Source organism: Nicotiana tabacum, chromosome 14, assembly GCF_000715075.1.
Source record: "Nicotiana tabacum cultivar K326 chromosome 14, ASM71507v2, whole genome shotgun sequence".
Taxonomy (NCBI): domain Eukaryota; kingdom Viridiplantae; phylum Streptophyta; class Magnoliopsida; order Solanales; family Solanaceae; genus Nicotiana; species Nicotiana tabacum.
In genome coordinates this window covers 99,142,052-99,157,694 of record NC_134093.1, presented here as the reverse complement: position 1 = coordinate 99,157,694, position 15,643 = coordinate 99,142,052, and the positions used below count along the sequence as shown (strand labels likewise).

Genomic DNA, 15,643 nt, shown 5'->3' with positions numbered 1-15,643 from the left:
CTTCTCGTATTCATAGAGTTAAATCGTCATTGGAAAAAATGGTGATGGATGACGAATGGAAGAATTATAAAGGAGATAAAGTAATTGAAGCTAAAGCGCACGAAATAAAATCTCTTGTGATGGATGATGAATGGTGGGATATTATTGAATACTTGTTGAGGTGTACAGAGCCAATTGTATCCATGCTTAGAAGTGCCGACCTTGATTGTCCAAAATTGCACCTTATTTACGACATGTGGGATACAATGATTGAAAAGGTGAAGGTGACTGTATTTGAGCATGAGGGGAAAGATCTTATTACCGACCAATCGAATTTTTTTGCTACAATTCAAGGAATTCTTGTGGCAAGGTGGAATAAGAGTAAAACTCCATTGCATTGCATGGCACATTCATTGGTTCCGAAATATTATCATGAGTCGTGGCTTAAAGGTGAAAGCAACGGGTTAAGAAGACTTGCTCCTAATGAAGATATAGAGATTTCACAAAATAGGCTCAAATGCTTTCAAAGACATTTCAAGGATCCGAATGATTTAAAGAAAGCTTCTTTGGAGGATGGGGCATTTTGTTGTGGGAATGGTTACTTTGGTGAGCCTCATGTGATTGATGCTATGGGGTATGAGGAGCCTTTATCTTGGTGGGCTAACCATGATGTAAATGCTCCACTTTTACAAAGTTTGGCTTACAAATTGCTTTCCCAGCCAGCTTCTTCATCTTGTTGCGAGAGAAATTGGAGTACTTTTTCATTGATTCATAGCATCAAGAGAAACAAGCTAGCTACTCCTAAAGCCGAAGATTTAGTTTTTATCCATTATAACCTTCGCTTGCTCTCTCGAAGAAAGGAAAAGTATACAAGTGGTCCAAGCAAATATTGGGATTTAGGTATATCCGTAATACATACATATCCATGATTTGATATTTCTTGAGTAATCTTTTTAGCATGATAAGTTCCTTTCACAATCTTCTAAATTTATTTTGGTGTTGTTTTAGGTGGAGATTAATTTAATATTGATGAAAGTATCAATGATCTAGTTGAATTGTCAAGAGACGAACCTCAACTAGAAGGAGTCTTCTTTGAAAAGGAAGTTCAAGATTTGCAAGAAGTTGACATTGAAGAGATTGAGGAAGATGGCCTTTGAATAGAATGTACTCATGCACAATGTTTCAAGTGACAAGTCTAGCGTAGTTTAAATGTGTATGCTATGTACTTATTTTTTGTCTATGAACTTGTGAACTTACAATTTCTGTAAGACTTTTTAGTGGTCATTTGAGTAACTTAATTTGAATAACTAATTATTTAAAACTTTTGACTAGTGACTCTTGAATATATGTTAGTCTATTTAGTTCTAAGTTCTAACTTCCAAAGGTATGTTTCATTTCTTTTGTATCTCTAAATCTCTTTATAACTTTTATTTGTTATATTTCAACAAGTTTATAATAACTTATTTTAATACTTTGTTGTGCGAGTTGTAGGAAAATTAATGAATCATGCCATTTTGGAGAGTGTCTACGTGCCTGCCTACAACTTGAAAACTAAATGACTCAGTTACTACACTCTACAAGGCACAAGTTACACGTAAGTTTTCCATATAATCTCTCATAATTATGCATATCTCTATAGCTATATTTCTAGATTTTTAATTTATTTTTGCTGAATCTCCGCACCCGTACATGTACCTAGATCCGTATCCTCGAATCCTAAAATTTAGACCATGAAGGATCCGACCTTTGGATCCGCACCCGTGTCGGACACCCGCACCCGAGTCCGAGTAACTTAGTCTGTCATCACCCCACTATGCGCTTGTATCATCTTTGTCCTAAGTTTCCATCCTTAAGTCTACAGTTGAAGCATTGTCTCATCTAGGATGGCAGCAAGCTTATGATTGACGAGATGAATGCTTTACATACGAGTGGTACTTGAGAGCTTGTTCCTCTTCCTTCACGCAAATCAACTGTTGGTTGTCGTTGGGTGTATGAAGTCAAAGTTGGTCCAGATGACCAGGTTGATCGACTTAAGGCTCGTCTTGTTGCCAAAGGGTATACTCATTTATTTGGGCTCGATTATAGTGACACTTTCTCTCCCGTGGCTAAAATAGCATCAGTCCGCCTTTTTCTATCCATGATTGTCGTTCGCCATTGGCCTCTCTATTAGTTGGACATTAAGAATGTTTTTCTTCACGATAGCCTTAAGGATGAGGTTTATATGGAGCAAACACCTGGTTTTGTTGTTAGGGGAAGTCTAGTGGCCGTGTATATCGATTGGGTCGGTCCCTCTATGGTCTAAAGCAGTCTTCTCGAGCCTGGTCTGGTAAGTTCAGCACATTAATTCAGGAGTTGAGCATGACTCGTAGTAAAGTTGATCACTCTGTATTTTATCGGCATTCTGCTTCAAATCTCTGTATTTATCAGGTGATTTATGTTGACGATATTGTTATTACTGGCAATGATCAGGATGGTATTACTAGGTTGAGAAACCATCTCTTTTAGCACTTTCAAACTAAAGATCTGGGCAGATTAAAGTTTTCTAGGTATTGAGGTCGCTCAGTCTAGCTTAGGTACTGTGATCTCACAACGGAAGTATGTCTTGGACATTCTTGAGAAAACAGGAATAACAAGTTGTAGACCTGTTAACACTCCTATGGATCCGAATTCTAAACTTCTGCCAGGACAGGGGGATCCGCTTAGTAATCCTGCAAGATATAGGCGGCTAGTTGGTAAACTAAATTACCTCACAGTCACCAGACCTGACATTTCCTTTCCTGTGAGTGTTGTGAGTCAGTTTATGGATTCTCCATGTGCTAGTCATTGGGATGCAGTTGTCCGCATTCTTCGTTATACAAAATCAGCTCCGGGCAAAGGATATTGTTTGAGGATCGAGGCCATGAGCAGATCGTTGGATACTCAGATACTGATTGGGCAGGATCACCTTCTGATAGATGTTTTATGTCTGGATATTGTGTTTTAGTAGGAGGTAATTTGGTATCTTGGAAGAGCAAAAAACAGAATGTGGTTGTTCAGTCTAGTGTAGAAGCAGAGTATCGAGCAATGGCTATGGCAACATGTGAGCTAGTCTGGATCAAACGGTTGCTCAAGGAGTTGAAATTTGGTGAGATCAACAAGATGGAACTTGTGTGTGATAAGCAAGATGCCCTTCATATTGCATCAAATCCGGTGTTCCGTGAGAGAACTAAACACATTGAGATTGACTGTCACTTCTTTAGAGAAAAGATACTCTCGGGAGATATTACTACAAAGTTTGTGAAGTCGAACGATCAGCTTGCAGATATTTTCACCAAGTCCCTCACAGGTCCTCGTATTAGTTACATATGTACAAGCTCGGTAAATATGATTTGTAGGCACAGGCTTGAGGGGGAGTGTTAGATAGTTATGTAAATAACGTGACTTAGTCCTAGTCCATATAGTAGAGTAGGATATGCATTGTATAAATATGGCCCATTGTATTATAATTGAATAGAATATCAATAATATATTTTTCTCCCGTGCTTTCTCACAACTAAGAATACAAGTTGGAATTTTTACTTGCTATATCCTTATAAATTTTTACTTCTAGGTTTTTTGTTGTTGTATATCCTTGTAACAGATTAACAGAAACTGTAACATGACAGATTTATGAAATAGTAAAACAAATCTTTCCATCGCCGCAAAGCATACAGGTAATCAGACCAAACTAATGTCTACTGATATCGAGCAGCTAAGTTACATTATTATCACTTTCGGAACTATCCTCACTTGTTTATGAGAGTTCATGCTTCGAAGGTCATTCATCCATAATGCGATCATGTAATTTTCCTTACTACAAATAGCTAAAGTTTACCTTGGCGTATTTCCAGGTTTCCACCTTTGAAATTGCATCAATATGTCACACTCTGCAACATGGCAAGTACCAAAGTCGTGCCCTTCTTGATTTTCCTCACCATGCAAGCATGATCCTGCACTAAGTATATGGTCAATCCTAGAACCAAAATTAAATTCCTCGGCTCCTGTACTCTGTGACCAGCAAGTATAGGCTCCTTTTCTGTAGCAAAAATGCAAAATACAAGATGAAGTGAGATGACAAAAGGTTCATATAACAAGATGACAAGAAATACAAGAGTTAAGGGAGATGAGGATGACTACTCTATCTCATTTCTTATTTGACTTTGAAAAACAATGAAAGTTTCATCCAGTATGTGCTTTTGTGGAAAAACGTACGGAGAAGGACTAAAAAAAATGACCTTTAGAAGCACTAAATGTTTGCATGTCATGAGAAACTAACAATGAACATGATTTCCTCCCTTTTCCCCTTAGCTGTGTAGAGAGAATTAGAAAATTACAAAAGTAAACATAAGTAGAAAGAGAGAAACCTATCAGGATGTTTTGCTCTGAAAACATCAAGGAGACGCCCTCCATTCTGCAATAATAACGATCTAAACCATTTCCTGAACCTGCAACGCAGTGGAAATTCACCAGTTACCAAGTAGAATTGCTATCTTAATAAAACGAGACCAAAGAATTAATCTATATCCTGCATATACAATATTTCAGGAAGCAACTTACTCGTTCTTCTCAAAATCAGGTTCTGCGTCACAACGATCTATGGCAGCAGGAGCAATATTGAGATCCCCTACGATGATAATCCTCCTTCCTTGATGCAGGAGACACTCCCATCTTCTCTACATAAAAATGACTAGTATGAAGCAAAGAGTGTGAAGTTCAGAAATGCATGTTTACACTATAAGTACAGGCTATTTCTGCAGTCAATGAAGAAATATGCTAATAGACATAATATCCTGGAAAAGATAGCAGAGATATATAAAGGGCAGCCCGGTGCGCGAAGCATCTCACGTTCACGCAGGGACCGGGGAAGGGCTGCACCCTAAGGGGGTGTACTGTAGGCAGCCTACTCTGACGCAAGCGTCACGGCATATTCACGGATCGAACCCGTGACCTATAGGTCACATGGAGACAAAAATAATTAGCTAACCTAATAGATAGAGAATTGCAGGATACCAAGATAGCATTAAACAACCATAAATAATTGGACGTAAAGTATGTAATACGATTAGTTAAAACATCAATAAAATTGATGCTTTCACTTCCTTGTCCCTTTTCTTTTTAAATAGGTAACTTTGATTTTTTTATTTCCTTATCTTTAATAAGAAAAGGAGAAACTTTAAGTAAATAAACACACCAAGGGACGACACCAATCATAGTCACCTTTCTATCACCAAACAAGGCTCAATATGCTACAAAAATGATAAAATCTCTAGAAGAATGACCAACTCGTCCTTGAAGAGTTAGCCATACCACAATCCTAGTGGCAATCTTCCTAATTTCTGCTATAATCACCTCCTGTTCCGTAATTTATTGGACCAGTACACAAAACTAATGCACCTTGTGGCAAGCAAGAAATTGAAGCATGATACCAGCTCCTCAGATTCCTAACATCCTTGCCATTACAACCCACAAAAACTTAATTCCAAGGGTTTAAGAACAACCTTCTCCCAGCTAAAGAATTGTAAATTCGCATCCCACATATCAGAGTTGTTTTATAAAGTCGCAGTCAGGACCTGGTCGAGACTTGGAGCCTTAGATAAATGACAACAATGAGGAAAGTAACATGGAATTCTCACAACATTTTCCAAATAGAAATCAGAAATTTCTCAGATCCATTTTCTAAACCTTTCCACCCACTACACACTGATAGAAATTTATGTTAACATTTAGATCACCTACTCCTTGATCCCAAATTAGTTGGGGGTGGCTATATGAATCCTCTATATCCATTCTGCTCTACTTAGATCCCTTTCATTTCAATAATTTGTGCTAAGATTTGGTGCGATTAAAATGTCAAAATGAACCTCTGTAGTGGACATATCACCAAGAAAAAAAAAAGGCAAACTTAATGCTAAGATTACAGGGGTTATTGACATATTTGGTGCAAGATTTCCTCATCAATAAAGCAAAAGCTAATTTAGCAATTGAAAATAGGAAAAAAGAAAAAGTCATTTATCAGGTTCTCATAATTTGACAACCAAATTGGGAATTGATTACCTCTAACATCTTGAAAAATGTCAGCTTAAATTGGATTCTGTCAGAGTCATCCTGAACAGCTCTGGGCCCATATATATTGAATAGAACTGCAAGAAGAAACACTGGTCAATCACCAAGCTATGGTGGGAGTAAGAGACTCGAATGTGCAATAAAATATCAAAAAATAAAAAATAAAAACAAAATATATTGAAGAGTTATATCACATAGTGAGCCAGAAAAAGAAAAGGACATGGCTTTCAACAAATGTTTAGACTATGATTTGTTCTTCCGATTAGAAATTATCCATCGCTATTGTTTCCGGGGATAGCATGTACTCACCAAAATGACCATGATCAGTAATCAGACAACGTCCCTCACTATCAACTTTAAGGAGCTCATCTCTAGAAAAGCACTCAAGGCCTTCTGCTATTGAAGGACACTCATCCTTTCTAGATTCATATCCGTTAGATGTCCCAAGGAGACCAGTGAAGCCCTCTTCTGCAGCAATTGGCAGAGCTACCTCATTGCTCAAGAATGCAGATTTTACGCGGCAAAACGTTGCAACACCTGGACAAGTAGACATAAATTCAATTACTTTTCTATTTGTCTCCGTAATGCATGCCTATATGCATACATGAAAAAATAAAATAAGAATTTACTAAGGCCATTCCACTCCTACAGAAACTTTTTGCATTAGTTAGCACTGTCCTACTTCAGATATACCAAGTCTTAAAAGAAACGTTCAAACTTATATACAAAAACAAATTCCTAAACAAGCTCCACCAAGAATAGCTTAGCCTGCAAGACTTTATTATTAGCAATCCACAAGACTACTCTCTATGTTCATCAACTTCAAGATTATGAAGATAAAGAGAGATGTAGGTTGTTGTTGCTATGATGAAAATGTTATCTTAGATGGTATCACTTTACAGTGTTAGGTTACTTCCAATTGCTGGAAGAAATATCAAAAATGAGGAAACCATTTCTGTCCCTTAGAGGCAAAAAGTCATTTTTCCTTTACAAAATTTCTAGCTTTTACTTTGTGTCGCTTGCTTCAACCAAAAGTTAGACATTGTTGTCAACCTTTAATACTCATGAATATGACAAAAACACTATAGGCATACCCTATTCACCACCTTGTACTATTAGTATACTCGGCCTATTTTTTTACAAGCCAAACACTCAAAAATGATCTAACCATGATATCCAAAGTCAAGGAATTTCGACGAATTGCTCTTTCCACACCATACACACCCTGCAATTGAGCTAGCCAAACTTTCCCGATCAATTCAGCTAATATTTCATTGAAAAAAGTACTCAGCTGCTGAGATTGACACAAAATGAGCTAATGAAAATTTACACCTACATATCAATCAGCCAACTAATCATCTATCTATTCGAGCATATTTCATTCCAATACTCAATAAATTCCCTCTATTCGGGCATATTTCATTCCAAAATACTAAATAAACAGTAAATTAGGAATTTTAAAGCCTATCCAAAACTCACAATTACTCTTACACTGACACGCAATACCTAACCAGAAATTATATACATTAACAAATGTTTACACCATCAGTGTAACTTACCCTTTTGTATCAAGTTACTTAACATTTATTTAAAATTACCCATCGATGTTACTCCCTTTGTTTCAATTTATGTAAGCCTATTTCTTTTTAGTCTGTTTTCAAAAAAATGACCTCCTTTAAACTTTCTATTTTATCCTTAATGAGGAGCTTATATTACTACACAGATATTATAATATACTCCCTCCATCCACTTTTAGTTGTCTACTATACAAAAAAAGACGTCCACTTTTACTTGTCCAGTTTGAAAAACCAAGATATAATTTACCATTTTACCCTTATTATTAAGTATTACTAATGTTTCCAATTCAGTTCCCAACATATTATAACAAGGGTTCATATAGTAAAATTATTATTTTATTAATTACTTCATAAGGGGGTGCCAAGTCAAACGTAAACGTGGATAAGTAAGGATGTACTGATGATTTAAGAACACAAGTTTCAAAATTGGAACTGAGGTAGCATTCCAAAAGTTACTTGCAATTGCGTTTTAAATTACCTGATTTTTACACTGTGAGCCCACACCACTACGTAACCTAACATAAATAAAAATGTAAAAAGTAGAGCTAAAACATTAAAAATTACCGGAATAGCCAGCGGAGCGGCCACGATCAGAAGTACGGGTGCAAGAGAAGAAAGACTCGTAACCCTCAGCACGAACCAAATCGGCTCGTAAATCATGTTTGGACAATTTAGTCTCCTGAAAACAGATGATATCAGCGTTGAGTGAATCTAAAAGTTTCGGGAGTGAACCGTATTGTTGTATGCGTGGCCTTAAGCCGTTCACATTGTACGTCACTATCTTCATTCAGAAATTGCAGAACCGATAATCATCACTGTTTGATTTTTTTCCGTCAGCATTTGAGCCTCAAAAATTCACTGCTCCGACAACGAAAGCAAGTGCCGAGTAGTGCATTCCCCACAGTTTTAAGCCTCATTGCTGTTCTTCGTACAGGACTACATTGGGGAGGAGGGGACAAACGAGGTCGTTTTGAGATATGCCAATTGCCACATTGGCATTGTTTCTTAGTGGTCCTTTTAACTAAAGAATGATATAGTTTTATATTTTATATATGAGAATTTTTTATAGTCACATTAATATATTATTTATATTAATTATTACTTAAATTTTATTGTATTGTATCTTAAATTCATCGTGTCGATACCTTATATTTTTTCCTCATCTTATCTTCTTTATTATTAAATAATTACTATATTTTTTCCCTTCCCCTATCTTTTAATATAATAATTCTCCATGTGCCCAAATTTTTTTTTTTTGCTATATTACAAGTTTATTCATGTTGTCGGTGCGTGATATAATATTGTATTTATCAAAACAATACAATATGACACACAACCATCCAAACAAGCTCCCAATGGGCAGAGTACTAATTCATTATAGTTAAACTATTTCATGTCTCCCTTTATCTCTTTAGAATTTTATACATGCAATATTTGAAGTTTATTGTTTCTTCCAATTCTCCTTGCCTTGTTAAGTTTAGCTTTCGGATGGCTTAGATGATGAAGTTCCAAAATTTTAAGCCTACTATGACATTATCTACTTCATTCGTGGGCACCACAATCACCTCGACTATTCCATTAGGTGGTATCGAAAGGGAAGAAATTATCTAATATCTAATTTTTACCTCCGCTGAAATTTGAACCAGAAACCTCATAAGTTCTCCTCCCTCATGAACCACCAGGCCACACCCTTGAGTGCTAAAACCTAACCTTTATCAACCAAGTTTCTGAACAAGTGCCATAAATCATACAGAACAAACCTTTTGATACAGACAATTTACATTGATGGCATATTTATAATGACATAACATTAGAATTTCAAAGGGAGGAAGAACCTGGAGACTCACAAACAGAGACACAGAATATACACTACAACTACCAGATTACAGACATTTGCAACTGGTTGTTTAGGGAAAAAAGAAACTTCATGCCAAAATTCTTTTGTGAAGGGCAAAAGGAAACTCAACAAAACACACTTGGCGCAAGGACCACTAGCTACAAAGTGCCACGTGGCTACGTGCCTCTAAATACCATCATCTCGGGAGCCTTCCCTTCTGAGACATGCAGCGCGCGCAAGCACAAGAGAACATGTCTACGAGCATTGTCGTCTTCCCACAAGATTTTCTGATGAAGTCCACCTCTCCGTTTATACATCTTTACAAAGCTACATTTCTCCGTGAATCTCTCACCGTTGGTGAACTCATACTAGCAGTTCTTAAAAGCCTACGGAATTCTGACAGGCTTATCTTCCCGTCTTTGTCAATGTCCGCTTCCTCTAAAAGTGGGTCTATCGATCCTTTCAAACCCGTGTGCTGCAAAACAATAGTATCACGTAAGTAAGAGCCAAATAAGAACGTCATTATATTATCTGGGATCACATCTATCATGCAGAATGGAGAACTGACCCTACATGAATGCTACACATTCTTAAGAGTGATGAAGCATGTAGTTTTAGTAGGGTTGGTCAACGACATGGTTCCCTTGCTCTTGGAAGAATTCTGTAAATAGCACTCACTTCACTTGAGCAGAAAAAATCCGATACTAACCATTTTAAGTTCTTCCGGGGTTATGAATCCATCTCTATCAACATCAAATTTCTCAAAAGCAGCTTGCGATCTTTGCTGCCATTTTGTAGAATTATGCTCCTCCAACTGATGGACATGTAGAGTGGCGGCCACAAACTCCGGGAAATCAACAAGCCCGTCTGTGTTACTATCAATCTGCCAACCAATGAATAAAATACTTTAGGTCTCTGAACTGCACAAGAGACCATATAGTAGAAAGTGATGAAATTGTGTATGATGAAAGCTACTGAGATTTAACAGCAATATTAGCATTGACAGTTGAGTAATTTTCATATCATAACAGGGTTATAGTGCAGAAACTATTTGGAATATGTAATCCGACATTCAGATGTGTCCTCGACAACCTGGCGGTTCTTCGGTCTCTGCTTTTGGGGGCGGGAGTGCTTGGTCCCCTCGCTCTCCTTTCCCTAATATGAACCTTGATTCATCAAAGCCTTAAAGCAACCCCCAGGTATTTGGTCACTTATTTCTTTTTTAGAGCAACCTCGACTATTTTATTGAGTACATGCCACCTCCCACCAGTGCAGGTAACGGATAAGTCTCCGCCCCACCAAAGCTCAGGGAGATTGGAAGAAAACACCTAGCGTGTTTTACCTCTGGTGGATTTGAACCCTGGTTCTCAGTGGTTTTCATCTCACTTAATTGTCCTCTAGGTCACGCCCTTGGTTTCAAGAATTTGCACCTATTTCTTGCTATTATCTTCTTACTTTCTTTTTCTCTTTCTTTCTTTCTTTTTTCTTTTGTTTTTGGGGGGAGGGGGGAACAGAGAGTTGTAGGCACATGATTCTTGTTTTCTTCTTTTCCCCTTAGGGGAGAATGTGAATATTAAAGCAGTTCCAAACATGCAACAGCTTAAGGCGACAAAAGGTCCTTTTTGTGATAATTCTCTAATTATTTATCAAATGTCATGTTTTGCTCCTGATACTTCATACTTAGATAAACAAGTTTACCGCTTGAAGAATCTCAAGAACTCGTGACTCTTTCATTTTCCATGGGAGATCCTTGGCAAGGGCCTGCATTAGAAATGAATATGATAAGCCACTAAAACAGATGATGAGATATATATGCATTATACATTGTTTTGCATCAAAATGACACAAAATGTCGGTGCCTCAGATGTTTGCCGATAGCCAATGAGAGTTGTAAGGACAAAAACAAGCTCCAACATGAAAGATGAGCAATACCTGTCTCATTTCTTCGAGACTGATGACACCATTCTTATCCACATCAATTGCAGAAAATTGATCCTTCAGATCAGAGAGCTCCTCCTCATCAAGCGTGCTAGCTAACGCCTGCCCGATGGTGAAACAGCATCCAGAAATTTAGGTTTCGTATATCTGAAGTAACCTTATCAAACAGAAAGGTCTACGAAAGCAGAAAGCAGTGAATTATTTACCCGTAAAGCGAACTGTTTTAGGCGACTATATCTGACAAATTGCCGCATGTTGGATAAAACAGAAATGTCGAGTGGGATCTCAGATGCATCACCTCCTTCTCGGACCCATGGATGCGCTGAAAATGTTCAACCAGATAGATTCAAAACAATTGTTCATCATATCAAAAAAATTAAAGGAACGACATCAGTAACATCTTTTTGCAAGTTGATATGAGACTTTAAAAAGAGCAGGCCAGTGCACAAGACATCCCGCGTTTACGCAAGGTCCGGGGAAGGGCCGTACTCCAAGGGGTATGATGTAGACAGCCTAACCTAATGCAAGCATTAGTGGCTGCTTCCACGGCTCGAACACGTGACCTATCCGTTGCTCCAAGGCTCCCCTTCTGATATGAGACTTAATATAACTTAATAGTAATAATTCAGGATCATATATTACTTACATAGGGCCTGAGCGGCAGTAAGTCTAGCGCGCGGATCCTTCACCAGTAATTTCTTTACAAAATCTTTAGCACTGTTGCTTATGTTTGGCCATGGCTTGCGACGAAAATCAGGCTTGTTTCGTAGGACCTTATCATATCGGGAACAAAATTAGAAAAGAAAAAAAAAAAGAGGCAAAGTGCAGAGCATTAACAAAATATTAAACATCTTAAAGGAAGAAAAACGCTCTAGATAAGGGCCTCTCCAAGAAAGCATACGTCAAAAGCAAAAAATTAACCAAATAAATAGCAGCAGCTTCTCTACAAAGGAAAAAACATCGATGGTCCAACACTGAGGATGTTTATAAGATGATATCAAAAAGGTGAATGGTAATTCGGAAATTCCAAACGAATGGGAGATTTATTAAGGAGGAAGTGGGAACTTCAAACTACCTCTTAAAGTTAAAAAGAAACTTGAAACATCCTATTGCAAGGAAAAAAGGTAAGCATGTAATTTTTATACAGAATGTTAATTCCCTATTAGAGCCCTAAAACTATGATTTCCTTTCCCTAGGTTTCCCAATTTAAAACACAATTTGAAACGTTTCTAAACTACACGCAAAATATTCTCACCTCCTTGAATATACCATCCTCAGTTTTGTCCCAGAAGGGCCGACGGCCGCATAGCAAAATGTATGTAATTACACCTATACTCCATACATCTGATTCAGGTCCTGATCTACGCTTTAACACCTCTGGGGCTACATAATATGCACTGCCAACAATGTCTTGGAACTTTTTCCCTGCATTTATGATTTTCCTCCGATTAGTTTTTAACTTTAAGATAGAAAACCATAACAATAGCCCCTAGATCGTTGACAATCAATACTTCAAAAAGATGTATTTTTATAAAAATTTACAACTCATTAGATTTCTGGAGAATCCAATTACCTGGTCTTATGAAGTCTGAAAGACCAAAATCTGTGGCTTTTAATGGCGAATCCACCTTTGAAGACTTAAAGAGAAAATTCTACAAAAGAAACAGAAGTTTGTTTAAAGAAAACAATATCAAGCAGCATTACCAAGCCAAAAGTAATATTGAACTGTTTGCACACCTCAGGTTTCATATCTCGATGCACCAGACCATGTAAATGACACTCAGCAGCCACTTTTAGCATCTGGCGTACAACTATCGCCGCATCTTTCTCAGTATATCGACTATCTTTTCTGGTTATAGAAATTATGTTTAACCCATATAAGTAAACTTCATAATCAGAAATTTGAATAATCAACTGAAACTGGTAATTTCAGAATACTTACTTGGACAAGATTCGGTCCAATAGTTCTCCACCCTCACATAACCTAAAGAAAAACAAAAAAATTGAAAAACGTTAACTTGTGATTCAAGTGGAAGGAGCAGTTGTAGGGAAATAAACTAGGACGTTAGAGATCAAAAAACAAAAAACCAAACTTACTCCATTACGATGTAGACATAATTATCATCCTCAAATGAATTATAGAATTGAACCACATTCTCGTGACCAGCTAAGGCCTTCAATATCTTGACTTCTCGTTTCACATCCTCAACCGCAATTGGAAGAACCATCTACAGCAAAAAAGAATTAGTACGGTATATTGCTACTGTAACAGACTGGATAATCATACAATTAAAGTAAAAGTTAACAAGCTTGGACGATAGAAGAAAGGAAAAAGAAAAACACAATGAAAGTACTCTTATTTGCAAACATTCATAAGCCCGTCATCCTATAGGGATGACAACTCCACAACTGACGACAAGTCTACAAACACCAAAAGACAAATCAAGCAAAATGGACAGTGATTGCACTAGATAAACATAGACTTCTACTAACAAAGCCAGCATTACATTGGCTGATGGATATTCTTTTCTAGGAACGTAAAGACCCCAATCAACAATATATGCCTACAGAGCATTTATTTCAAGTACAACCAGATCCAGGGGCGGCTCAACAACATTGGAGGCCTAAAGCCAAGATGGGGTTTGAGCCCTATGGATGATATCCTGTTAGAGTGCGAGTTCCCTTTTGCTAGGCCTTACATGGTGCGAATTCAAATTAGTCGAGGCCTCAATGAGAATATCGGACACGAGTAAAAAACAAAAATAAAAATTAGGGCCCCCAAAATTTTGGGGCCTAAAGCTATTGCTTTAATTGCTTGGCAGTTGACCCTCTAGCCACCCCTGACAGAGGCAGATCCAGTTATGGGTTCAAGCTCGGAATTCTACCACAGCTCATTTGATTTACTAGGTTCGAAATCTATTACTATTTGTACTTCTTTAGTGGATTTTTTAACACATATACAGCATCGGAGCCAAAGCTATCATAAGACATACTTTACATCTGCCTACAGATGATGATAATTGGCAATAATTAGCCATTGAAACTCTATTTACCAGTCAATCCAAGATTTAAAAAAAAAAAAGAATACAAACAATCCCTAGGAATTAATTAAACAAACATTCCACAATCAAGACATACATGTAAAATGAATGTTAGAACCAAAAAAATCAACAAATGAAGTTAAAAATCTGGTTTTTAATATGGTAATACCTTGTTTTTCTCAATTTTCTTAACAGCAACACGATCTCCAGAAGATCTATCTGTAGCAACATATGTATACCCAAATTGGCCATGACCCAACAATTTACCAATAGTATACCTCTTATCAAAATCTTTATCATACCCAAAATCTGTTCTTTTCCCACAAGGAATAACCCCTCCACTTTGTCTTCTTGAACTTGGCTTAACAACAACATTCTGCTGAGAACTCCTAGGTTGTTGTTTTTGGTGGCTGTTTTTTGTATTAATATTACCTTTATCTCTATTATAATTTGACCCCTCTTGTTTTCTTGATGTAACAGTTGTTGTTGTTGTTGTTGAAGGACGGTTGTGATGAACATTTACATTTGTAGTAGTTGTAGAAGGGGTATTGCTATTTGAGCCACTAACTTTGGAGCTAGAAAAACAGCTGCCCATATTGGTGAAAATGATGAAAAAAATGCAAACTTTTGCCTTTTCAGATCATAACACAATTGAACATAGATCAATATACATATAATTTCAAGAAAAGAGAAGGTCAAGAAAATATGTTTATATATTATGGGGGGTTGGGGAATGTGAAAACAATAATGGAGATTTAAGAGAGGAAAGGTTGAAGTAGATAGGAGGAAGAAGGGAAGAAAGAAAGGGTGGTGATGGTGGTGGTCAAAGAGACTTTTTGGAAGAGAGAGAGAGAAGGGGGGGAAGGAACTCCCCCTAATTTTCCAGTTTGGATGGTGAAAACTGCATTATTTTACAATTAAGATATTTATTTACTTATCTATGGTTGTTTTGGCATTTTGCAGATGAAAAGATTTTTTGTGTTTTTGCCGAGGGGAGTAGAAACGAGTCCACTCCTTAGAAGCGTCTTTCACACGTCCTAGGAAAACCTCTTCTATGGACCATTTTAAATTAAAAAAATTAGGGATTAATTATTTTCATGTTTGAAAAACTCAAAAAATATGGTGTATATTCCACTGTTAAACCGATATTTGATCATTATTAAAATAATTTAAGTTAAAATTCCATCTAG

General features: G+C 37.1%; 2 protein-coding genes across 9 annotated transcripts in view; both read right to left on the bottom strand.

Moving 5' to 3' along the window:
- Positions 1 to 8,628, bottom strand: part of LOC107812644 (DNA-(apurinic or apyrimidinic site) endonuclease 2) — a 31,592-nt gene extending 22,964 nt beyond the window's left edge. For all 8 annotated transcript variants that reach the window (XR_012698807.1, XR_012698810.1, XR_012698808.1 and 5 more), the window contains exons 1-6: positions 8,202 to 8,628; positions 6,370 to 6,597; positions 6,052 to 6,137; positions 4,555 to 4,670; positions 4,362 to 4,442; positions 3,833 to 4,033 (exon numbers count right to left, since the gene is read on the bottom strand). Coding sequence is in view for 1 of the 8 variants with exons in the window: in XM_075229792.1 (XP_075085893.1) it covers positions 3,833 to 4,033; positions 4,362 to 4,442; positions 4,555 to 4,670; positions 6,052 to 6,137; positions 6,370 to 6,597; positions 8,202 to 8,424 (935 nt within the window). In the remaining 7 variants the exon portion in view is untranslated. The remainder of the gene's footprint in view (positions 1 to 3,832; positions 4,034 to 4,361; positions 4,443 to 4,554; positions 4,671 to 6,051; positions 6,138 to 6,369; positions 6,598 to 8,201) is intronic.
- A 770-nt stretch (positions 8,629 to 9,398) lies between these two features.
- LOC107812645 (calcium-dependent protein kinase 28-like) lies at positions 9,399 to 15,258 on the bottom strand (the record flags this gene model as incomplete). The annotated part of the gene is given in 14 exon segments (NM_001325893.1): positions 9,399 to 9,949; positions 10,184 to 10,357; positions 11,173 to 11,235; positions 11,407 to 11,514; positions 11,619 to 11,734; positions 12,059 to 12,185; positions 12,668 to 12,837; positions 12,986 to 13,019; positions 13,021 to 13,049; positions 13,052 to 13,064; positions 13,150 to 13,261; positions 13,355 to 13,396; positions 13,510 to 13,640; positions 14,623 to 15,258. Coding segments are annotated over 14 exon segments (1,701 nt in total). The 3' UTR covers positions 9,399 to 9,793.
- Between the last annotated feature and the right edge of the window lie 385 nt (positions 15,259 to 15,643).